This window comes from Antedon mediterranea, chromosome 3, assembly GCF_964355755.1.
Source record: "Antedon mediterranea chromosome 3, ecAntMedi1.1, whole genome shotgun sequence".
Taxonomy (NCBI): domain Eukaryota; kingdom Metazoa; phylum Echinodermata; class Crinoidea; order Comatulida; family Antedonidae; genus Antedon; species Antedon mediterranea.
The window spans coordinates 37356083-37382209 of NC_092672.1; the positions used below are offsets into that span (position 1 = coordinate 37356083).

The 26127-nt window shown below is 32.2% G+C and overlaps 2 protein-coding genes and 1 long non-coding RNA gene across 6 annotated transcripts in view; 2 read left to right on the top strand and 1 right to left on the bottom strand.

The window, feature by feature from the left end:
- On the bottom strand, positions 1-22438 carry LOC140045476 (ADP-ribose pyrophosphatase, mitochondrial-like). Of its 3 annotated transcripts, none has more exons than XM_072090393.1 (7): positions 22311-22438; positions 6487-6738; positions 5104-5202; positions 4841-4927; positions 4543-4651; positions 2287-2430; positions 1-1980 (listed from the first exon to the last, which is right to left on the bottom strand). In XM_072090393.1, the coding sequence occupies exons 1-7, from the start codon at positions 22343-22345 to the stop codon at positions 1750-1752; spliced, it is 957 nt and encodes a 318-aa protein (XP_071946494.1). In that variant the 5' UTR covers positions 22346-22438; the 3' UTR covers positions 1-1749. The 3 variants fall into 3 exon arrangements, with proteins under 3 accessions (XP_071946494.1, XP_071946496.1, XP_071946495.1); XM_072090395.1 differs by lacking the exon at positions 22311-22438 and adding an exon at positions 22103-22214; XM_072090394.1 differs by lacking the exon at positions 22311-22438 and adding an exon at positions 8366-8430.
- Positions 17856-18991, top strand: LOC140045479 (uncharacterized). The gene is made up of 2 exons (XR_011844585.1): positions 17856-18007; positions 18547-18991. It is a non-coding gene; the product is annotated as an uncharacterized lncRNA (long non-coding RNA).
- Positions 20127-26127, top strand: part of LOC140045474 (dynein regulatory complex subunit 2-like) — an 8748-nt gene continuing 2747 nt past the window's right edge. Inside the window, exons 1-5 of one of the 2 annotated variants that reach the window (XM_072090391.1) lie at positions 20127-20213; positions 23862-24014; positions 24150-24402; positions 24870-25093; positions 25581-25778. In XM_072090391.1, coding sequence (XP_071946492.1) covers positions 23868-24014; positions 24150-24402; positions 24870-25093; positions 25581-25778 — 822 coding nt within the window. In that variant the 5' untranslated portion in view covers positions 20127-20213; positions 23862-23867. Of the gene's footprint in view, positions 20214-22519; positions 22663-23861; positions 24015-24149; positions 24403-24869; positions 25094-25580; positions 25779-26127 lie in introns of those variants that run through there. The other variant, XM_072090390.1, reaches the window with a different exon arrangement.

The following is a 26127-nucleotide window of genomic DNA, read 5'->3' on the forward strand; positions in this document are numbered from 1 at the left end:
TAGATGGATAATACTACTAATGATTAGCATGTAGATAAATCAATACACAGGGATTAAAATAAACGAAAACTTTCTGTACTGTATCTCAACATATTCAGTCCAGTATCCTGGGACAATTCTGTGATACAGTGTCACACATTTATCACATGTGGCAACTCTATTATAATTCATATAGTTTGTTATAGGTTCTGTGTTATTTTAGAAATATGCATGTGACCTGATACAGGTATCACGATGTGCTACTGTATCACAGAATTGGCCTATGATACTGGACAAATTATAGATACTGTACCATCACCAGAATAGGTTTAAAAACTACATTTTCACTGATACCCTAATGGTTACTACTATTTCTAAAAAAAAAAATATATATAATTGATGGAATAAAATATAGTAACAATTGACGTACACTAAGAAATTATACAAAAACTGTTTAGGCCCTACTAATCACATGATTTGTGTGCGTTTGTACTCTCTATCTTCATCATTAAATAACATACTTTGGGATCGTTGCCAATAAATAATCTCAGTCACTAGAATGCTTAGGTTTAGCTACAACATAATTTACATACTTATGTTTCTCTACAAAATTTCAGTATAAAATTAACAAAATAAAATCCATTTTGTATTCTTGGCACTTGCAATAAAGAAAGTGCTCATTATACATAAACATCAAAATTAATATTTTTAAATATAACTAATATATGTCCAACAAGTGTATATATTCCATATTACAAAAAAAAAATTAAAATAATTTTGTAAAATACCTTCTACTTGCCAAATTTAAAAGGAATTTTTAGTTTGAACAATATCAACTAAATCAGGCTATACCCATTACTAATTTCAGTACATTAAAAGCTCAGGTAAATTCCTGGTAATTTGCTATCAAGGTTATTGTTCAAAGGTACAATCAGAGGGGGAGGGGGGGAGTTCCAGGATTTGTTTGAGAGGGAGGGGGAGGGAGGACTAACTAATAACAATACAGTAATAGCCTGTTAAATATACTGTAGATCAAACAAAGTAGTTCATTTTAGCGGCAGAACCGCCCCTGATAAACAGAAAGATTATGCTATGGGAATTCAATGAAATTTACATTGCTTTTGTTTGCCAAGAAGTGTATATTGAAGGTAGTGTTTTGGGGACGAGGCCAATATTCACTGTAAATCATGTTTATGTCAACAACACATGTAAAAAAAACATTACATTGATGTGCTGCTGAGTTAAAATAAATACTGTATTAATGATTGCCATTAACAAGCTCACTACAAAGGGTGTCTGGAAAACTAAGATATCTTGCAGTATTAAACTACTGAAGGCATTAACTTTCTAGATACCCTACTACAAAATAGCTACAAATATTATAATCTACTCCGTGTTACGACCCTGGTTTGACAATTAAGTAGCATTAATTTACTCACAATACAATTTAAATTCTTGTACTCAAGATGATTGTTTTTAATTCACAAATAACTCGTGAATAACAGTGACTCCCACCAATTTTTTCAATTTCAGATTTTAAACTTTAAAACAGCCATGACCAAACTCACTTCCGTTTTTCATGAAATAATTTGCTACTCGTCTTAGGTGGAAGAGAATTCAACCCAGAGGGTGTGGGCTTAATTGAGCAACCCCCTCATATCATACATTTTTTTTACTCCTACTAACTTTAAAACCATAACCAGATGTGACATTTAGAGATTACAGTACAAACATGAACCAAACACCATACAATACAAGCTATTATTACAGTTACCAATGTGCTTCCAGACGTGTTGCTACCTTCTCTATAAACGATATATGACTGGCATACAGGGAAAGGTCAGAGCCTATATCCGTCCAATGAACGTCGGCTGCATCATCGCCGGCATGCAACGTAAACTTTCCTACACTCTTTCCTGTGTCATCGTGGAAGTTGACAGCGACGGTTTCCATCCATGCATTGTCTGTATTCCGTGGGTCATCCACATAGCCTCTATAGACCTGAAATAATTGAGATGTATTGTATTAAATGCAATAAATATTGTGTAAAGCTCTGTCTACACTATCAAACTTTATGTGATAACAAAAATATAATGTGTCCATATATAGACATGATGATGTCATATCACTACCATATTTGAGAATAATACTACCATATTTGGCCATGTCACATTTTTTTGTCAAACTAGTTTGATTGTGTAGACAGAGCTTCAACCTCACACCACCATTTAAGTATATTCAATGCCAATCGCATATAGTTGCAGCCATTAACCGTTAATTTTTCTATTTAAATACTTTAATATGTACCTCAATTCCATGGCGAAATAATTTGGCAACTTCTTTTTCCAAGGCCTTCTTCTCTTTTCCTGTGGCTTCTAAGGAATTCATTGCTTCTTCTCCAAATTCTCTTTTTAACGTTGCTGATACCGTGTCGCCAGCATCTACCATTCCCTGTCATTGGGTAATAATAACCATTTATTAACCAACATATGCAGAGAAAAATTAAGGAGACACAACCGTATCTCTGACATACTTTTTTAAATACCTTCAAACATACTGTACTGTACAGAGAGCTATTTAAAACATCTCTGGTATCAACAACAAAGGCACATGCCACGCATATATGTATATAACATCTCTGGCATCAACAACAAAGGCACATGCCACGCATATATGTATATAACATCTCTGGCATCAACAACAAAGGCACATGCCACGCATATATGTATATCACATCTCTGGTATCAACAACAAAGGCACATGCCACGCATATATGTATATAACATCTCTGGAATCAACAACAAAGGCACATGCCACGCATATATGTATATAACATCTCTGGCATCAACAACAAAGGCACATGCCACGCATATATGTATATAACATCTCTGGCATCAACAACAAAGGCACATGCCACGCATATATGTATATAACATCTCTGGTATCAACAACAAAGGCACATGCCACGCATATATGTATATAACATCTCTGGCATCAACAACAAAGGCACATGCCACGCATATATGTATATAACATCTCTGGCATCAACAACAAAGGCACATGCCACGCATATATGTATATAACATCTCTGGTATCAACAACAAAGGCACATGCCACGCATACAAAGATCTACTCAGTAGTTAACAACAGAAATGATGGGCAATTATTACAAGAATCTTTAAACAATGCACTGCAGTGGAGTAAAGAATGGATGTTGGCTTTTAATAAAAGCAAATGCATGGTGATGCACTTTGGGCATTCAAATGTTCATTTTAAATACCAAATAGATGAAGTTGAACTGGAAACAGTTGAGAAAATAAAGGACCTAGGAGTACTAATTACTAATGACTGTAAACCAAGCCAACACTGCGCCAAAGTATCTCAGCGGGCCATGAACTGTTTAAGAAGCATCAGAAGGACTTTCGTATATATGGATAAGGATTGTTTTAACGTCATCTACAAGCATTATGTACGCCCACATCTCGAATTTTGTGTTCAAGTATGGAATCCGTATCTTCAAAAGGACATAAATGTAATTGAAAGAGTACAACGTCGTGCGACTAAATTAGTTCCATGTATCCGTTCATATTCATATGAAGATCGTTTAAAGTTTCTTGGCCTAACAACCTTGTATGACAGAAGAATTCGAGGTGACCTGATTGAAGCATATAAAATTGTTAAAGGTTTCGAGGGTGTAGCCAAGGATGACTTTTTCCAAATGAGAAGTAACATTAGCAGAATTACTCGAGGGCATCACCTGAGATTTTTCAAGCCTACTTTCCATAAAGGATTGAACTGTAGAAGACATACCTTCTCGCAACGAGTAATAAACCATTGGAACAGTTTACCAGCCGACGTTGTCAATTCTGAGACCGCTAATATCTTCAAGAATCGCATCGACACAATGTAGTTGATATGGGGTTTAAAAAGGCACATCGCCTAAACTTTCCCATTATAACTAAACTAAACTAACTAAACTATATATGTATATAACATCTCTGGTATCAACAACAAAGGCACATGCCACGCATATATGTATATAACATCTCTGGCATCAACAACAAAGGCACATGCCACGCATATATGTATATAACATCTCTGATATCAACAACAAAGGCACATGCCACGCATATATGTATATAACATCTCTGGTATCAACAACAAAGGCACATGCCACGCATATATGTATATAACATCTCTGATATCAACAACAAAGGCACATGCCACGCATATATGTATATAACATCTCTGGTATCAACAACAAAGGCACATGCCACGCATATATGTATATAACATCTCTGGTATCAACAACAAAGGCACATGCCACACATATATGTATATCACATCTCTGGCATCAACAACAAAGGCACATGCCACACATATATGTATGTAACATCTCTGGCATCAACAACAAAGGCACATGCCACGCATATATATATCTAGAAGAGCATTTGATTTTTGGACGTATTGGTACAAATACTCACCCCTGGTATAGCCCATAGGTGTATAGCCCATAGGTATTTAGCCCATGGTATTTTTGGACGTATTGGTACAAATACTCACCCCTGGTATAGCCCATAGGCCGGAATCCTTACGCTTTATTGCTACAAACTGTAAAATGTTTTTACCATCAGAATGTTTTACTTTATCTGAATTGGTACTTCGTTTCCACCTGAATATAAAAAATAAAATTAGGATATAAATTAATAATCCTAAATTTAAGGTTAGTAAAATGTGTACATATACAGTAGTAGTACTGTAACTGTTTAAAGCCAAAGACAGAAACAACTTATTAAAGGCAGAAAGAAATGCACAGAACATTATCAGTTGTTACACCAACCACTCTCTCTCACCCACATACCTTGTGACAATAGGATCTGCTGCGTGATTCGGACCCCATTTTCCTAGAGTTCCACGACCTTCCATACCTGTCCTTCCACAAGGATTCCTATTGATAGTTTAAATAACATGATAATTGTTGGTAAAAAAATGTTTGCTTGATATGCCCCTTACATTAATCCATTGAGGTGCTATTATATGTTGTCTTTTAAGTAGAGTAGATACATTAATTAACTAAATAATTAAGTAACTGTATATGTAGACTTTGTGTGTTACAGTACTTACTGTGGTAAACTATCTTGCAGTCTGTACTTTCCCATGTGACTTCTTCGATTTACCTTTCCATCTATTTCATTGAATTTTAGTTTATTTTTACTGTTTTTGCTACAAAAAAATCAAATCATTTTTAAACAGAGTCTTAAATGATACCACAATTCAGTTGAAAATGAATGCATTTGGTTATTAATTATACTAAGTATCCGTGATAAAATTATGATAATGTTTGAGCCATTGATTGGTTTTATAGTTTTATGTTTAATCACCAAGTGCCATAAACAAATATGCAGAACAAGTTCTCATTTAATTGGCTTTGTACACATAAATTATTAATATGTTATTATATACATACAGTAATAATTTATTAATACTGAGTGATAAAATACTACTAATTAAGATACCTGATCCGGGGCGTTTCTCAAATGTATTTTAAACACTTCCATTTACAATTGCGTTTTTTCTGATAATTTTGATACTTTATGTGTATGGGTTCATGGTGCAATTAGCAGAATTGTGTATAAACGAACAAACAAACAGCTTAATTACTGTATGTAGTGAAAATTAGTGGTTTCAGAAGCCATTTTGTTCGTCAATTTGGATTCAAGAAGAAGGATAATTTTAAAATGTACAATTCAAACTCTCTCTTTCTCTTATATATTATATAATATATTCCATTTATAATAATATTATAATGAAATATATTTAACAATAACATATTACATGATACTGTAACAAATGATAAGCAATGTAAATACTGTGCTGGTATTAGATATAGCCTGTAAATTGCTGCTATTATCTGGAGTGTCAAGTGTTTATGACAAACTATTACTATGAATAAAGTCACATTCAAGTTGGGGAAAAACCAGATTCTAGAAAAGGAAATGCTTATAATAATACAGTGTACATTATATTTTAAAACTACCAGATATACATACTGTTAAGACTATGCTAAACACCTATGCTACAGTAGTTGATCAACCAAAACAATAATAAATTAAAACAAATTAAATTATGACTATAATTTAACATCTACTGTAGTGTTAGTAAATGATAGTTCAATAGCACTGATTATAAATTACTGTAGATGTATTATTTAAGATGTACTTTTAATCCTTATATTAGTTTTCTATGAAATGAAGATATGGTAGTGTACTGTACTGTAAAATCTATGATAATACGTCTGCATACTAATGATGTTGTTTTGTTCATATTTCATTAGTCTATACCAGCAAATACAACAAATAATAAAATGAAAATTCTAAAGAGTGAACAAATCTGATATTATACAATATTTAGACAAATAATATTTCTTTACATGACTATGACACCGTAACTGATTGAATGAACTGCCTCAAGGCACAGCAGGGGTGTACATGTCAAATGCATACATACCTCAGATCTGGATCAGCCCATACTGGTTTTGATAAAACATGATCTGTCGTAAATTCAATTGGTTTATATTCCAGCCAATCAACCTCCCACGGTACTTTGTCGTCCGGTACAGGGAAACGTTTAACTCCTCCAACCGGGTACGGGGTTTGCCTCGCCTTGCAATGCAATGGAACACGGAAGGCTGACTGTGTTGTCAGCGACATCTTATCGCAGACTAAAAACCGGGAAAGTATATTACTCAAAAGAAACAATCTGAAATAGAAAACAAAAGCACAGTTTAGAGGTATTAATTAACAATGTGCTGTAATAATGTTAACTTCCTTCTAAGTAAATAAATCAAAATACAACTAGATTTGAACTCGTCACTACGGACGAGTTAGGTTATCCGCAGTCCTAAAGCCACGTGCACGTCATACGTTGGAATATTGCGCGCAGAAAAACGATTACGCCATTGAAAAAATGTGAGTGCGCTCTCTATTTTGCGTCACGTCAAAGTGTATACGGTATACACTATATACCGTATACGTACTACATACAGTTCAGAATAGGTGAAAATAAGTGACCAAAGTTATTGACGCTTTTGCACATGATGACGTCATAACAATTTTTAAAATGGTGAATCATGCGAAAGATAATTGATTGACATAGACAATATAAAGAAATGGAGGGCAATGGAATACGGATAAGTGGAGATGCGCTCTATTAAATCTGATGAGCTATACGAAAGAGACAAAAATCCTATATTTTATATTCGAGTGGCCATACGATGACGTCACAATGTCCTGATATCCATATTGATACATGATTCGATATCTACAACTCATCTACTACCAGAATATGTAATTATAAAAAAGTTTACCACGTAGTTTAGAATCTATGACTGTTTAAAAAAAGGCATAATTTTGACAAATTTTTGGACTTTTTCATCAAAATTGCGCGCAAATTGTTTAATTCTACGTGCTCGTATGACGAGATTTTAAGGCAAAATTGATTGAAAATTGGTAAATTTATTATAAAAGACAGAAAAAAAAAAAATCAAGCAAAAAAAAGATGTTTTTGCGCTACGTGCGCACGGGCGCGTAAAAAAAGTGCGCACGCGTGGGAATTTTTGAAATGCTCAAAATGACATGAAACGCGTAGAAAGTTGATTAGAAATTGATTTTTCGCAATTTAAAATTTTAAACGCGCGTGCGCGCGTAACTTTTTGTAAAACATGCCATTTTTAATCCACAGAAACTTTGCCCTTGATATGACTTAAAAGTTCACTAAGTGTCATTACAAAATGACTTTTAGTTTTTAGTCTATGTTAAATACGCGAAATTCATTAAATCGCGCGTAACTTACGCTGCGCGACTCTAAATTAAAAAAACGAAACGTCCTGCACTTCTACAGATAGAGGTCAATCTTCTGACAAAGTTATACGATGTAATGTTGATAAGAATTTGAGATACACGTGACACAAAATTCTGGGAAAGAAAGAAGAATAAGATAGAAAAAAAAAAAAAAAAAGATCCTGACAATAACAAGAGGTTATCCGCCAAGTGCGGATAACCAATAATTCTTTACTTTCTATTCTAAGTTAAAACAATATCAAATTAGCTAAAATGGCCCATAGACTAGCACCATAATATGTTCTATAAATTGATTTAAAAATATATAAATTTATAAAACACCTTAACAAAAATGAAATTAAAAATTCTAATGTGCTTTCATCAAATACTGTTCCACTAAAAGTGAAGATCCCAAATAAAGATTATTATTTTATAAACTTGACTAAATAAAGTTTATCACCAAATAATCTATTCTTAGAAGTCTGTTAAGCACACACTATGAAAACGCCCACAATGTTTTCCAACTGTGGTCACTTTCACAAGCTCACCTAATTTAATGACAACTGTTGATTGAGATATCTCTTAATATTAAACCAGGAGATATCAGTCATAGATTCCCAGAATTTATCTAACATTAAACTTTATCCTGGATTTGAATTTGAGAAGGATTTTAACATCCTTTTTATTACCCAACATATAAGCAGGGAGTTGTTATTAGATGGAGTAACAACAAATTTATCAACTGATCTACAGCCAATAAGCGACGAGCGGTATACAGGAACCTCAAAGGATTATGCAGTCAACTGGCACTAATTTCCTGCCTTTTGTTTGGAGTCTACTTTGCCGACGATGCCAGGCCCTCTATCGCCGGGATTCGTCCATTTTGAGTAAAGACTTCCGATGCATTCCTGACAAACAAACATTGTAGGCATGCGCAGATGATTCCTTCTTCGTCTATAGCGAGCTATATATCCAATACCAAATTGGCGAGTAAATCATGTTTTACTTTAAATTAAATGTATACGCTCTTCCACAAGGTAAATTGTTAGTTATACATACAGACTATATTAAAACAATGATTTTGAACACGTAGGGCATTTCTTTGAATTCTTTCCTATTGTCGTTTTGTGGTAATTTACAGCTTTTTATATGTTTAACAAACGTACATAATCAATTGCGTCTGCATCATGCTAGACTACAACTTCCGGTAGTGACGTAATCAGCATATTTTTGGTAATAAAACTTTTTCACTAAGCTAGGGAATCTTCTGATATCAATATTCATTAGACCGTACTTTAGTTAGCCAATCAAAATAAACGTATAAACAATTTTGCGGCGATGTTGTTGAAGTAAAATATACTGTGTTTTACAATAACCAATTTGGTTAGAGTAAAACACAATGATAAAGAATAGGAAACATTTAATAATATGATAAATGTCATTACATAGCAATTTATCACTGTGTTTTACTATAACCAATTTGGTTAGAGTAAAACACAATGATATAGAATAGGCAACATTTAATAATATGATAAATGACATTTACATAGCAATTTAGCACTGTGTTTTACTATAAACAATTTGGTTAAAGTAAAGCAGAATGATAAAGAATAGGAATTCAATAATATGATATATGACATTTACATAGCAATTTAGCACTGTGTTTTACTATAACCAATTTGGTTAGAGTAAAACACAATGATAAAGAATAGGAAACATTTAATAATATGATATATGACATTCACATAGCAATTTAGCACTGTGTTTTACTATAACCAATTTGGTTAGAGTAAAACACAATGATATAGAATAGGAAACATTTAATAATTTGATAAATGACATTTACATAGCAATTTAGCACTGTGTTTTACTATAACCAATTTGGTTAAAGTAAAACACAATGATAAAGAATAGGAAACACTTAATAATATGATAAATGACATTTACATAGCAATTTAGCACTGTGTTTTACTATAACCAATTTGGTTAAAGTAAAGCAGAATGATAAAGAATAGGAATTTAATAATATGATATATGACATTTACATAGCAATTTAGCACTGTGTTTTACTATAACCAATTTGGTTAGAGTAAAACACAATGATAAAGAATAGGAAATATTTAATAATAATGATTATTTACATAGCAATTTAGCACTGTGTTTTACTATAACCAATTTGGTTATAGTAAAACACAATGATATAGAATAGGAAACATTTAATAATATGATAAATGACATTTACATAGCAATTTATCACTGTGTTTTACTATAACCAATTTGGTTAGAGTAAAACACAATGATAAAGAATAGGCAACATTTAATAATATGATAAATGACATTTACATAGCAATTTAGCACTGTGTTTTACTATAAACAATTTGGTTAAAGTAAAGCAGAATGATAAAGAATAGGAATTTAATAATATGATATATGACATTTACATAGCAATTTAGCACTGTGTTTTACTATAACCAATTTGGTTAGAGTAAAACACAATGATAAAGAATAGGAAACATTTAATAATATGATATATGACATTCACATAGCAATTTAGCACTGTGTTTTACTATAACCAATTTGGTTAGAGTAAAACACAATGATATAGAATAGGAAACATTTAATAATTTGATAAATGACATTTACATAGCAATTTAGCACTGTGTTTTACTATAACCAATTTGGTTAAAGTAAAACACAATGATAAAGAATAGGAAACACTTAATAATATGATAAATGACATTTACATAGCAATTTAGCACTGTGTTTTACTATAACCAATTTGGTTAAAGTAAAGCAGAATGATAAAGAATAGGAATTTAATAATATGATATATGACATTTACATAGCAATTTAGCACTGTGTTTTACTATAACCAATTTGGTTAGAGTAAAACACAATGATAAAGAATAGGAAATATTTAATAATAATGATTATTTACATAGCAATTTAGCACTGTGTTTTACTATAACCAATTTGGTTATAGTAAAACACAATGATATAGAATAGGAAACATTTAATAATATGATAAATGACATTTACATAGCAATTTATCACTGTGTTTTACTATAACCAATTTGGTTAGAGTAAAACACAATGATAAAGAATAGGAAACATTTAATAATAATGATTATTTACATAGCAATTTAGCACTGTGTTTTACTATAACCAATTTGGTTATAGTAAAACACAATGATAAAGAATAGGAAACATTTAATGATATGATATATGACATTCACATAGCAATTTAGCACTGTGTTTTACTATAACCAATTTGGTTAGATTAAAACACAATGATATAGAATAGGAAACATTTAATAATTTGATAAATGACATTTACATAGCAATTTAGCACTGTGTTTTACTATAACCAATTTGGTTAAAGTAAAAAACAATGATAAAGAATAGGAAACACTTAATAATATGATAAATGACATTTACATAGCAATTTAGCACTGTGTTTTACTATAACCAATTTGGTTAAAGTAAAGCAGAATGATAAAGAATAGGAATTTAATAATATGATATATGACATTTACATAGCAATTTAGCACTGTGTTTTACTATAACCAATTTGGTTAGAGTAAAACACAATGATAAAGAATAGGAAATATTTAATAATAATGATTATTTACATAGCAATTTAGCACTGTGTTTTACTATAACCCATTTGGTTATAGTAAAACACAATGATATAGAATAGGAAACATTTAATAATATGATAAATGACATTTACATATCAATTTATCACTGTGTTTTACTATAACCAATTTGGTTATGGTAAAGCACAATGATATAGAATAGGAAACATTTAATAATATGATAAATGTCATTACATAGCAATTTAGCACTGTGTTTTACTATAACCAATTTGGTTAGAGTAAAACACAATGACAAAGAATAGGAAACATTTAATAATAATGATTGTTTACATAGCTAGCAATTTAGCACAATGTTTTACTATAACCAATTTGGTTATGGTAAAGCACAATGATATAGAATAGGAAACATTTAATAATATGATAAATGTCATTACATAGAAATTTAGCACTGTGTTTTACTATAACCAATTTGGTTAGAGTAAAACACAATGATAAAGAATAGGAAACATTTAATAACATGATAAATGACATTCACATAGAAATTTAGCACTGTGTTTTACTATAACCAATTTGATTAGAGTAAAGCACAATGATAAAGAATATGAAACATTTAATAATATGATAAATGACATTTACATAGTAATTTATCACTGTGTTTTACTATAACCAATTTGGTTAGAGTAAAACATTTTAACTATGATAAATGATATTTAGCACTGTGCTGGATACAGTAAAACACAAATTAAGAATAGGAAACATATAATAATATGATACATTTACATACAAATTTAGTATTGTGTTTTACTATAGCCAATTTGGTTACAGTAAAACACAATGATAATGAAACATTTATTATATGATATTATTTACATACCAAAATATTATATTAAACATATCTTATTATCTAAACGTTATGAAAAGAATAGGATACATATAATGTAATAATATAATAAATACAAGTTACATAGTTTATCATCTTGTTTTACAGTAAAAGCAATTTGGTAACACAGTTAAACACAGTGGTAAAGAATAGATACTGTTTTAGGTTATATAACCCTAACCCTAGTTTGAAGCGACATAATAAATTCATCGCGAAAAAGTACGTATCGTATTCAGAAACTTTTGAAATTTGTTAGATATGTTTAATAGGTTCTTACGTCTATAAAACAAACAAAAAATATAAATTTCACAAAAAATTCGTGATTTTAATAATTTGCATTTCTAAAAATGTACACTTATGAAATACTATACATTTTCCAACACATTTTTACTTCATTGATGATTCCCAGAAATCAAAATAAAACAAATTATGATATTTCTTTTACATTATAGATGTAAGAACCTATATTGAACATGTACCAAATTTCAAACGTTTTTTAAGACGATACGTATTTTTATCGATGAATTAAGTATGTGATCGCTTCAAACTAGGGTTAGGGTTAAATAACCTAACAGTTCATTCTTTAACACTGTGTTTAACTTTTAACCAAATTGGTTTTAGTACAACACAATGATAAACTATGTACATTTTATTTTTCATATTACATTATAGGATACATATAATGTAATAATAATAAATACAAGTTACATAGTTTATCATCTTGTTTTACAGAACCAATTTGGTTACACAGTTAAACACAATGATAAAGAATAGACACTGTTTTAGGTTATATAACTCTAACCCTAGTATAGTTTGAAGCGATCACATACTTAATTCATCGCGAAAAAATACGTATTCAAATTTGGTAAATATGTTCAATAGGTTCTTACGTCTATAAAACAAACAAAAAATCAAAGTTTCAAGACAAATTCGTGATTTTAATAATTTGCATTTCTAAACATTTACACTTATGAAAGACAATACATTTCCAACACATTTTTACTTCATTGATGATTCTCAGAAATCAAAATAAAACTATTAGGATATTTCTTTTGCATTATAGATGTAAGAACCTATATTGAACATATCTACCAAATATCAAACGTTTTTCAAGACGATACGTATTTTTAGCGATGAATATTAAATATGTGATCGCTTCAAACTAGGGTTAGGGTTAAATAAACTAAAACAGTTCTATTCTTTATCACTCACTGTGTTTAACTTTTAACCAAAATGGTTATAGTAAAACACAATGATAAACTTATATGTCAATTTTATTTTTCATAACATAAAATGTTTGATATTCTTTATAATATTTAATATTATATTTTAGGCCTACTATTAATGACGTATAAATGCACACTACATCTGAAATAACTTTCTACTTCATTGGCGATTTTTACCAAAAAAAAGAACTAATTTTGTTATGTATATAGAGCAACCTATTATAACATGTCTTGTATGATTTTTATCTCGTTTCAATGACATTTTATACTACAATTCAAATGAAAAAGCATCACAAAAAAATACGTCTGGTATTCAAAAAGTTTCTAAACTCGGTACACAGAAAAAAGGAAATGTTGAAAATGTATGGTCTTTCATAAGTGTGAATTTTTTGAAATGCAAATAATGGAAATCATCGATTTGTCTTGAAATTTATAATTTGTTTTGTCTTATTGAACATATCTATACAAAATGTCGAACGTTTCTGAATACGATACGTTTTTTATCTCGATGAATTTATAATGTCGCTTCAAACTAGAGGGTAGGGTAGTAACCTAACAAGTATCTATTCTTTATCACTATGTTTAACTGTGTAACCATATTGGTTCTAATAAAAAACAATGATAAACTATGTAAATTGTATGTTTCATATATTACATTTTTGCCAAAAAAAATTATTGGGAATGTTAAATTTCTTTTTCATGACATATATCTACAAATTTCAGAAGCTTTTGAGTACGAGTATTTTACGCGATGTTTTTTTATCCTCATTTTAATATTTTGGTAATGTAATTCACATAAAGTTTTGTATCCAAAAATTGTTTATTCTTGGGTAGAAATGAGGAAATAAATAGTATTCCTGTATAATATAATAATCAATAATAAAGTATAAAAAAAGTGTTGTGTAAACGAACGTTTTTTACGCTTCGAATTTTCTGTTACATTATGTTTGAATTGAAGCTACAGATATTGAATCATGGACCTATAAATTAGTAATTTATAGGTCCATGATTGAACATATCGTCACTCACCACACATTTTTTGTTTTGTATTTTGAAAGTATTTATTCTAAAGAACAATTGATGCAAACATCAACTGCGTAACTTATTTCATTAATTAATTATATTAATTATAATTTGGCGATTATTCGTCACACGAAGAGTCGAATATCGATTCGTCTCGTCATGGGCCGGAAGAAAACGTGCATTGCGCACACTGTTTACGCGCCTCAACAATAAACGGCGAATATGCGATTCGTCACTTATGGAACGCCGTTTTACACAAGTTTTTGGCGATGATAAAAATTGCGTCGATGATGAAATTGCGTCGATGAAAATTGCATCGACGCAATGTAGATTGCGTCGATGCAATGTAGATTGCGTCGACGCAATTTACATTGCGTCGATGAAAATTGCATCGATTAAAATTGCGTCGATGAAAATTGCGTCGATGAAAACTGCATCGATGAAAATTGCGTCGATGAAAACTGCATCGATGAAAATTGATGTGATGAATTTAATTGATTATGAAAATTCCAAATGGTTTTAATTCAATCAATGATGAAATGACTACTAGTAAAGTAAATGATGATGTTAATAATGATGTTAATAATGTTATTATGTTGCTAAAAATTGACGGTTTCTGAATATTTTGATATGATAAACATGTTTACCGCTTGCGCTAGCGCGCGTTATAGACAAGCGCACAGTGATCGCGCACTAAAACAAGGTTGAAATATATGCACTGATTAACATTTTAGTGATTTATTGTCAACACATTTTAGCAATGGATCCATTATTGTCCTTTCGGACACATTATATCTTCTAGCTAATTGCTTCCGTTAATCCACCAGTTCAGTACATAAAATCCAGAGGTCCAGCATCCATGACATCATATTCAAATCATACCGGCAGGGAGATCGCAATTTTCATCGATGAAAACTGCATCGATGAAAATTATTTTTTTTTTCATCGATGCAGTTTTCATCGATGCAGTTTTCATCGACGCAATTTTCATCGACGCAATTTTCATCACATTAACGCAATTTTCATTACATCGACGCAATTTCATCGACGCAATGTTCATCACATCATTATATCAATACTATATTCATCGACGCAATTTTCATCACATCGACGCAATTTTCATTGCATCATCGACGCGATTTTATCATCGCCTAAACTGGCATTCCACACTAATTGCGTGTGATCTGATTGGTGTATTATAAATAAATTCATCGCGATGAATTTTTCAGTAGATGTAATGAGACAGTTCAGTAGATGTAATGACAGTTAATTTAATTGTTCTGCTCTTTTTGTACAAATCTATACTACTTTATATTATGGATTTTGTAGTACTGTTAAAATTATTAAATCTCTGGAAGTGTGTTTTACGAGTATGTCCGCAAATTTATGCGTTTACGGTTTTAAAATGTGAGTTTTAAATAGCGAACATGATCTTGTTGGTGCACTACGCACGCAGTATTCCAAAATGTCTTACTAATTGGGAGAAAATCATATTGTATCATATCATATTATATCCATTCTTTAAATTCATATTCTTTATCCAAAACTAAATTGGTATAGTAAAACACAGTGCTAGCAATTTATCATATTATTAAATGTTTCATATTCTTTATCATTGTGTTTTACTCTAATCAAATTGGTATAGTAAAACACAGTGCTAAATTGCTATGTGAATGTCATTTATCATATTTTTAAATGTTTCCTATTCTTTATCATTGTGCTTTACCATAACCAAATTGGTTATAGTAAAACACAGTGCTAAATTGCTATGTAAATGTTATATATCATATTATTAAATTCCTATTCTTTATCATTGTGTTTTACTCTAACCAAATTGGTTATAGTAAAACACAGTGATAAATTGCTATGTAAATGTAATTTATCATATTATTAAATGTTTCCTATTCTTTATCATTGTGTTTTACTCTAACCAAATTGGTTATAGTAAAACACAGTGATAAATTGCTATGTAACTGTAATTTATCATGTTATTAAATGTTTCCTATTCTTTATCGTTGAGTTTTACTCTAATCAAATTGGTTATAGTAAAACACAGTGCTAAATTGCTATGTAAATGTTATATATCATATTATTAAATGTTTCCTATTCTTTATCATTGTGTTTTACTCTAATCTGATTTGTTATAGTAAAACACAGTGCTAAATTGCTATGTGAATGTCATTTATCATGTTATTAAATGTTTCCTATTCTTTATCATTGTGCTTTACTCTAACCAAATTGGTTATAGTAAAACACAGTGCTAAATTGCTATGTAAATGTCATTTATCATGTTATTAAATGTTTCTTATTCTTTATCATTGTGTTTTACTCTAACCAAATTGGTTAGAGTAAAACACAGTGATAAATTGCTATGTAAATGTAATTTATCATATTATTAAATGTTTCCTATTCTTTATCATTGTGTTTTACTCTAACCAAATTGGTTATAGTAAAACACAGTGATAAATTGCTATGTAAATGTAATTTATCATGTTATTAAATGTTTCCTATTCTTTATCGTTGTGTTTTACTCTAATCAAATTGGTTATAGTAAAACACAGTGCTAAATTGCTATGTAAATGTTATATATCATATTATTAAATGTTTCCTATTCTTTATCATTGTGTTTTACTCTAATCTGATTGGTTATAGTAAAACACAGTGCTAAATTGCTATGTGAATGTCATTTATCATGTTATTAAATGTTTCCTATTCTTTATCATTGTGCTTTACTCTAACCAAATTGGTTATAGTAAAACACAGTGCTAAATTGCTAAATGTCATTTATCATGTTATTAAATGTTTCTTATTCTTTATCATTGTGTTTTACTCTAACCAAATTGGTTATAGTAAAACACAGTGCTAAAAATTGCTATGTAAATGTAATTTATCATATTATTAAATGTTTCCTATTCTTTATCATTGTGTTTTACTCTAACCAAATTGGTTATAATTTATTTAATTTCATTTCAAAAGACATTTACCTAAATTGCTATTTAAATGTCATTTATCAAATTATTAAATGTTTCCTATTATTTATCTGGTTATATAGTAAAACACTGTGCTAAATTGCTATTGTATTAAGGACGAGTTCCGAGAAGATGTATTCAAAGCTACAACCAATCAGAACAGTGTTAATCAATATAGTCCATGGCTACAGCCAATCAGAAACGTCCAAATCGCAATAACCCCTAGGCTAATAGAAATTATTGGTCCGAGTAGCCTTTTCAACCAGACGTTGCGAGGTTTAAAAAGTAAAACATGATTTACTCGCCAGTTTGGTATAGTTTATATACCTGCTATAGCTTTACAATTTGTTTACGTCATTAGAGAATTCTGCAATATATATTTTACAAAAAACCGCTTTAAATTCCAACCTTTCGTTAAAAAGTTACGATAATTCAAAGTGTACGTTCATCTGTTTGTTTGTAGACCTTCTTTCGTGATTTTCAGAGACTTTTGGTAAGTTTTAAAGTTAATATTTGATATTTTCCGCACGTTTCTCCATTTTAACACCAGCGCTAATATTTAAAAGAGTATGTCTTCTATCATTCTCTTGATATCTTATTTTCTTACAGTTTCTTACATAATCGTAATTTTGGTTAAAATACAACATGTTTTTATAGGTGTGGGCATGTTGTCAGTAGTGATAAACGCCAGCGTGTAATCTGGGTAATTAACACCCTCCGATCGTATGTTTGTTGGCGGCTGGAATCGCCGATTCTGGTGATGCAATAGGTACACCACCAGGGCCTAGGCCTAGCCAGGGAGATGGTCTAATAACAAATCCCTGGCCTAGCCCTCTCCCATAAATAGGCCTAGGCCCCTGCACGTATGCTAGGCGGGGAATTACCTATACAACTAAGCATAGCCTATAGAATAGGCCTATATAATTATAGGATGTCCACTATAAATAATATTTAATATTAATACAACTCTATGACTATGTATGAATGTACTGACTGTAATTTATTTTGTTGTCTTCTTGTTATTCATTATAGGAATTTGTACTGTAATAATGGAAATACAGGCTATTTGTCATTTATGTGGGCGAGAGACTGCTGCATCTGACTCAAGACGTCTAATTTTGAAATCTGATTATTCAGATTTAATCCAGCGTGCACTACAAGTAGATGTGAACACGGATATTCTCCCACCATACAGTTGTAACAACTGTAGAGTAAAACTTGACACATGGAAGAAGAATATGCGCTCTAAAAAGAAGGATGTAAAAATTGGAATAAACCTTGCTGATTTTGATTCCAGTGAAAAACAGACAGAAGAATCTTTTTTCTGTGAGGCAGCAGTAGTTGCATTGCATCTCAAATGGGATACATTCTTTGGAAAGAAGGAGAAGACAAACACATGTTTACAAACATTGTTATTTGTACATGTATTTATTTTTAAATATGTATTTAATACAAAGAATTAAAAAATGACTCAGTATATCGATTATTTTTATTTACAGTATATCATTCATTAAAAGCCTTGGTTACATTTAGATATAAAGTACTGTACAGTACTTGATTTTTTCTTCTGCACTGTAGCCCCTTTCTTCTTTGTCTGTGCAGGGAGTTCCCTGGTCTGTGCAGGAACATCTTTGTCTAGAATTGAAAAAAAAAAACAATTAACATAACTCCCTGGTCATACATTTAATCAGGCGTTGTCAATTTAACTCCCGGCATTTGTTAACAAATGAAAAATACATAAATCTTCCCAATTGTCAGTAGTGACAACCCAGGTCATAATTAATAAATGGAAATAATACTGCATCATCAGAAAGTTGTTTTTATTGGGGTAGGCCTAGCCCCTAGTTGACCGTCCCTCCCTTCCTTCCTGATGAAATATTAAAGTTCAATGAATAAATACCTGTAAAAAAAGGCAACGTAAAAAAGGCCTCCTTTCTTTCCTAGAGATTCTAGCTAGGAACGGTAGGCTGCAGTAGTATCAAATATTGAATAGGCTACACCAGTTACTAACCTGTTTCTTGAGTAGTAGTACTACTACTAGGCCTAGGTCGCTTAACACTAGGCCTACTTGAGCCAGGCCAATGCCCAATATTATTAACGTCGTGTTGTTGACAGCATTGCTCACAAACCCATTTGCCAGCTGGAACTTCAGAAGATGTGAGCTTCACACATTCAAAATGGAACCATTCATTAGGACATGCTTTTCCTTCACAAGCGATCATTTGATCGTCAGAACTTTCCCCACATGGGCAATACATTGGCACATTTTCATTTAGATCAACATCTTCTAAATCGCTATCATCTAAATCGGAAAAGTCTACGTACGTACATCGGTATAGAAGTCGTCAGTTGTCATTGTGTGTCGCGATTGTATCATCTGGCTTTCTGAAACACCATGACGATGTGTGACGTAGGCCAGAGTTATTCAAGCGGCGAAGAGCGAAGCAACTTTGACTTTTCTGCGCATGCGCGTGTCATTGATTACGTCAGGGAAAATTGTTTATTTGATGAGGAACTGTTTATCGGGGATTAAGTCTTATCTATTTTACTTCCTGTCGGAAAAGTAGACTGATCAAAAGAACATACTATGATGTTACTCCATCTAATAACAACTCCCTGATATAAGGAAGTCAATGGCATGATCGAATGTACTTCCTTTAGTACAATCAGGAGGGAAGAGAGAGGAATTCCCATCAGAGGTAATTTTTTTCATCATATGTTTTTAATCTAAAAAAGGAAGTGTATGCTGTAAATGTTTATTCAATAATTAAACTTATAAACTTATTTAATTTATTCTTAGAAAGAAATTCTAAACCACCCTGTAATTATTTTTATTGAACATACTCTTTAAAATAAATATATATTTAAATGGCTAGAGCAAGGCAATCTACTGTATCAACAGGATGCTCAGGGCCGGAGATCAAAGGGTTTATCTGTGGCTGCAACATGATCAGTTCCACACCCCTTAAGAGATCAAAGGGTTTATCTGTGGCTGCAACATGATCAGTTTCACACCCCTTAAGAGATCAAAGGGTTTATCTGTGGCTGTGACAGGATGCTGAGCTCCAGAGATCAAAGGGTTCATCTGTGGCTGTGACAGGATGCTGAGCTCCAGAGATCAAAGGGTTCATCTGTGGCTACAACAAGTCAGTTCCACCTGCGCGCCTCAGAGAATTATGTACAGTACCGGACAGAATTATTGCAGATTTTTGCAGTTTCACGCCCCTTCAAGAGATCAAAGGGTTTATCTGTGGCTGTGACAGGATGCTGAGCTCCAGAGATCAAAGGGTTCATCTGTGGCTACAACAAGTCAGTTCCACCTGCGCGCCTCAGAGAATTATGTACAGTACCGGACAGAATTATTGCAGATTTTTGCAGTTTCACGCCCCTTAAGAGATCAAAGGGTTTATCTGTGGCTGTGACAGGATGCTGAGCTCCAGAGATCAAAGGGTTCATCTGTGGCTACAACAAGTCAGTTCCACCTGCGCGCCTCAGAGAATTATGTACAGTACCGGACAGAATTATTGCAGATTTTTGCAGTTTCACGCCCCTTAAGAGATCAAAGGGTTTATCTGTGGCTGCAACATGATCAGTTTCACGCCCCTTAACCAAGGAGTTTTGAACTGCACAGCGGAGAATATGTAAATAGTAAGCCTACCATACTGTGTTGGTATTTGTCGCAGCCAGACATAAGATCAAAGGACTGTTATGAGTTCCTAGGCGAGCTCAGTGTCCTCTTGTTGGACTGGTTAAAAACACTATTACCACGAAAATAAATGTTCTGCTTGATATATACAGACATCAATAATTTGACCACTGTAGGTTCAATGCGAGTTCATGACAGATTTTTTTCACCAATACAGTAGCTAAGTATGATTTAAAATTATATTTCTATATAAAAAATACAGTACTGTTGTTCAACGAGAAAGCTTATTGACTGAATTGAAATTTTAGATGACAAAAATATATTTCTATACAGATCAATGACCTTTATTTCACAGTTTTATAATGCAGGGTGTGATTCTGTATAAAAAGAACAAACCATACTTGTAATACAAATAATAGCATATTCAGTCTATAGACTAAATGTGTGACAATAGCCTTTGTTAGATGCATTGTGTTAAAACCAATCAATATTTAATAATATATTAAGTATGAAAAACCAAGAATAATTAAATATTGTGATTGGAAATTTTAAAAACCGATTATGTGTTAATACCGTACCTACCACCTGCGATTAAATAAAAAAAATGTAATCATGCAATACAAATTGAATACTGTTGATAAGAAGTTAGGGCCCTCTCATACTGGGTGGGCCAGACAGAGCATATTATTTAATTAAATTTAAAATGTTCATATTTCAAAATGCGAAATCCAAAAATGCCTACAATACAACCATACCATCATGATGATATTGATGGGTGTATTCTGATGATCCTTTATTAGTTAGTCTTCTGACACAGTGAGTATTATTATGCCTAGGCCTAGTAGGCCTACTAGGCCCTAGTTTAGTTAAGGCATAATAAGCTGATGTTAAAACTCATATTTCACCATTGTCATTGACATTACACGTCACCTAACAACATACTGAATTCTGTAGTCTGTCGCGGCGGTGGTTCGGCGATCAAGCCCTTGGGGCCGGGCCTTGTCTTGTTGTTGGCAGGTGGTGGTGGGTTGGTACTTATAATAATACTCTCCATCGATTCCCAGCCCAGCCTACACACAAAACGGGATACAAACGCCTATCAAAAATTGCAAAACGATTTCGTAAATTTAAAAACAATTGGCATATTTACCTCTTAGTAGACAGGTGAACAACTCCGCACACCATAAACAAGTGAATGTTGTCATACACTAACCCAAATAATGATCTTTTTTACTGAACAAAAATGTCATTTTGCGAAAAAACATCAACAATAATGAATTTGAGTGTTGGCGTGGCGATAGAGGGGGCTATATACAAAAAAACGGTCTAATATATAGAGCACCCTCTATATAATACCAACATTATTTTGTTACTATCGCGACGTACGTCTACAATAATAATAATATATCGTTGTAGTTGTATCTTTTAATCTTTAAAAAAATTACAAAAATAACGTTCAGTGATAGTGAAACAGTCAGAATTCTTTTTTTTTAAACTTTAAGGTAGGTGTCAGTTGATCATTTTTACTATGAATATAAACAATAACTGATATAAAGAGCAATATAAAATGAATAGGCCTAGCTAGTAGTAGTAGGCTAGGCTAGGCATCAGAGAGGAGGCCTAGCCTAGTAGTACTACTAGCCTACTAGGCCTACTACTAGTCTAGACTAGAGGCTTAGCCAAGCTTGGCCTCAGTCAGGCTCTGCGCTTCTCCCTCTGATGTATGTTCTCAATCTCACCATCGAGGTCTAGCCTCTAGGCCCTACCTAGCTAGAGGCCTATTATTAGCTAGTCTTGCCTGCTACAGGAGTGTATTCTAGGCCGGGTGCAGGTCAAGTCGGCCCCAAACCGTCCCGGCCAAAGTCAAGTCGGCCCCACGTCAAGTCGGCCCCAAGTCAACTCGGCCTCAAGTCAACTCGGCCTCAAGTCAACTCGGCCTCACGTCAACTCGGCCAAAAACTAATCGGTCAACTCGGCCACAATAAAGTATGGAACGCAAAAAGTACTTAATATTATTACGATTCTTACTATCCACGTTTTAAAAAAAATGAAGAAATAAAAAATATAATATCATATAAAAAAAATGAACTCATTGCCGATATGAATAGAAGTACCCGCGTGTTACAAAAAACACGTGCAGGTACCGTATTTTAGGAAATCGAAGACGGAGGCCTACGTTCCACCATTTGGCCATAGAAAAAATGATCGTACATCGTTTTTGTGCATGATTTGCGTTTTAAAAAAAGGGGAATCCCCCGGTCAGCGAAAACACGTAGCAGTTGTAGATATCGAAAAAGCTGGCAAACGCACAGGGAGGCTCAGCTACGAAATTTTATTAAACGTAAATAAAGGAAAGTTGGTGAAATCATTCCTATTTTTTTTTGCTAAATATATTATTGTCTAAATAATAGTATTCATTAAAAGTCAGAATTATTCATAGTTAAAAAATTGTGAAGAAATATTATTTTATCAATCCCCTTTATTTGCACTTTTTGCGTTCCATACTTTAATGGGCCGAGTTGACCGATTATTTTTTGGCCGAGTTGACGTGAGGCCGAGTTGACTTGAGGCCGAGTTGACTTGCGGCCGAGTTGACTTGAGGCCGACTTGACTTGGGGCCGACTTGACTTTGGCCGAGACGGTTTAGGGCCGACTTGGATCGAAACCTTCTAGACCTAGAAACTTTATGTTTTTTTTACAGATAAAAATGGCTCCCAAGAAGAAGAAAAAGTCTGGAAAAGGCAAATTAGCAAAGATGACGGAAGAAGAGAGAATTATTTACCTGGAACAAAAGGCATTGCAAGAAGAAGAGATGAAGAAGAAAAAAGAGGACATGCTCAATCAATTTCTTAAGGTTATCTAATTTGAATAAAGATTGTGAAAACAAGATTATACTGTACATCATTAATAAAATACCTGTATAACAACGTAATATTATTTTTACAATACAAAACAAGACTTAAAAAATATGTTGTTTTTCTTCTTTTAGGATAAACTTGTGAAGGAAGAGCGAAGTGCACATTTTAATCTTTTCAAATTAAACCACCAATGGCGAACTATCATGAGAACAGCTAAATCAAAAGAACTAAAAAAAGATATTGAGATTCTTAGTCAGACATTTGAAAGAGTCGTGGACCGTAAAGACAGCGTAATCAAGTCGTTAGTTAAAGATCTTGGAGAGGCAGAAGAGCAATATTCCATGGCATTGAGAAGTCATTTACAAAATATGGATCATTTAATAGGTAAATATGTTATCAGAAATGGAGTAGTAGTCAGTATCCAGTATAAAGTGTGGCTTATCATACACTTCCATAATTTTATTTACTTTTTTTTAACTGTTTTATCATGTTTTAATGTAATATAAATGAGCACCTACTGTTTTATCATGTTTTAATGTAATATAAATTAGCACCTACTGTTTTATTTTTTGTTTTATAGGCTGCCTCATACATTATTTAATATTATATACTTATAGAGAGAAATAAATGTTACTTTGATTGATTGATTGAAACACCAACTTTCAAAATTGAATAACTATATATATTAAACAATTGGTTAATGACAAATTTCAAAGTTACAACGTACTTTAATCCTCATACAGAATCCTTATGACCATGCTATAGTATAGTATTCATAGTGGTATATTTAATACTTAGCTGCATAAAACCACTCATTTTGAAGCCTGATGTAGATGTAAATCTATTTTTAGATCTTCAGCGATGTCGTCTTGAAGTGTTACTAAGTGAATACGAGGAAGAACTAAAAGTGCTCAAGAAAGAATTTGACACAGAACGACAGATGATCGTAGAACAACATAAACAAGAGATGAATGACCTTCAAGATATTCTATTTGCTATGGAAGAGAATGCTAACGAACGAGAAGCAGAGGCTAGGCAAGACTTTCAGAGTCTGAGAGATGAGATCAAAAATAAGGTTAAGATTTCATGGCCTGTCACTTTAATTTTTAATTGCTCTTTTTACTTTATTTATTTATTTCATAGATTACTTTTATTTTTATGTAAAGCGCATAGAAGTGTTATGCGTTATGCGCTTAAAACTCTAAATTTATTATATTTGGACTTGTTGGGTGTAACAATAGTACATTGTCTAAACTCTATTCTAACCATACTTAATTACCCGAACATATATGACTAGATTCCTACATAATTTCCTATCTGCCATTGTGACAGCCAGTTCATCTCTCTGTTTACCAGTATCCATCTCCAGTACATCAGTATATGTGAGAGCTGGCCTTCATAGAGAAAAAAAAACAGAGCTTTTCCTTCACCAAACCCCACTTCATCTAATTACCAATACTTTTTCAAAATGTTGGTTCAGCTGTTGTTGCTCACTCTCTTATATTTTCATAGCTCTGTACATATTAGTGTAAATCAAAACAGCATGTTTCTTATTCCTATAGAACCTTGAGGAGAAGCATGCCCTGCGGATCCAACTGGAAAGCCAAGTGGAAGATTTATGGAAGCAATTTCAACAGGCTTTGAGGAATTACAACGAAACAACGGAAGAAAGAAAGGCAGCGTTTGAAAACCTTCGTGATAAAGATGAAAAAAGTGCAAAAGAGATTGAAATGCAGATGAGGAAGTTACAAAGAATATCTGTAAGCCTGAGTTGTTGTGATTTGTAGATGCTCTTCTATTAGTGTGCTATGTACAGTTCCTAACACCAAGATCATTTTCATTGTATAGTATATTATTAAAATGAAATGAAAGGTTACTTACAGTATACCAGGATTACTGATCAAATAAATAATGTAATGTACATGTAATGTACAGTATGGATAATGTACAGTATGGATAATGTACAGTATGGATAATGTACAGTATGGATAATGTACAGTATGGATAATGTACAGTATGGATAATGTACAGTATGGATAATGTACAGTATGGATAATGTACAGTATGGATAATGTACAGTATGGATAATGTTTATCATTTATTAAGCTC

Coding starts and splice junctions, on each gene's coding strand:
- LOC140045476 (XM_072090393.1), bottom strand. CDS start 22,345: ATGGTGTGCGGAGTTGTTCACCTGTCTACTAAGAG. Junction 6,739..22,310: donor GTTCACCTGTCTACTAAGAG/GTAAATATGCCA, acceptor TTTCTATTTCAG/ATTGTTTCTTTTGAGTAATA. Junction 2,431..4,542: donor GCCTATGGGCTATACCAGGG/GTGAGTATTTGT, acceptor ACCCAATGACAG/GGAATGGTAGATGCTGGCGA.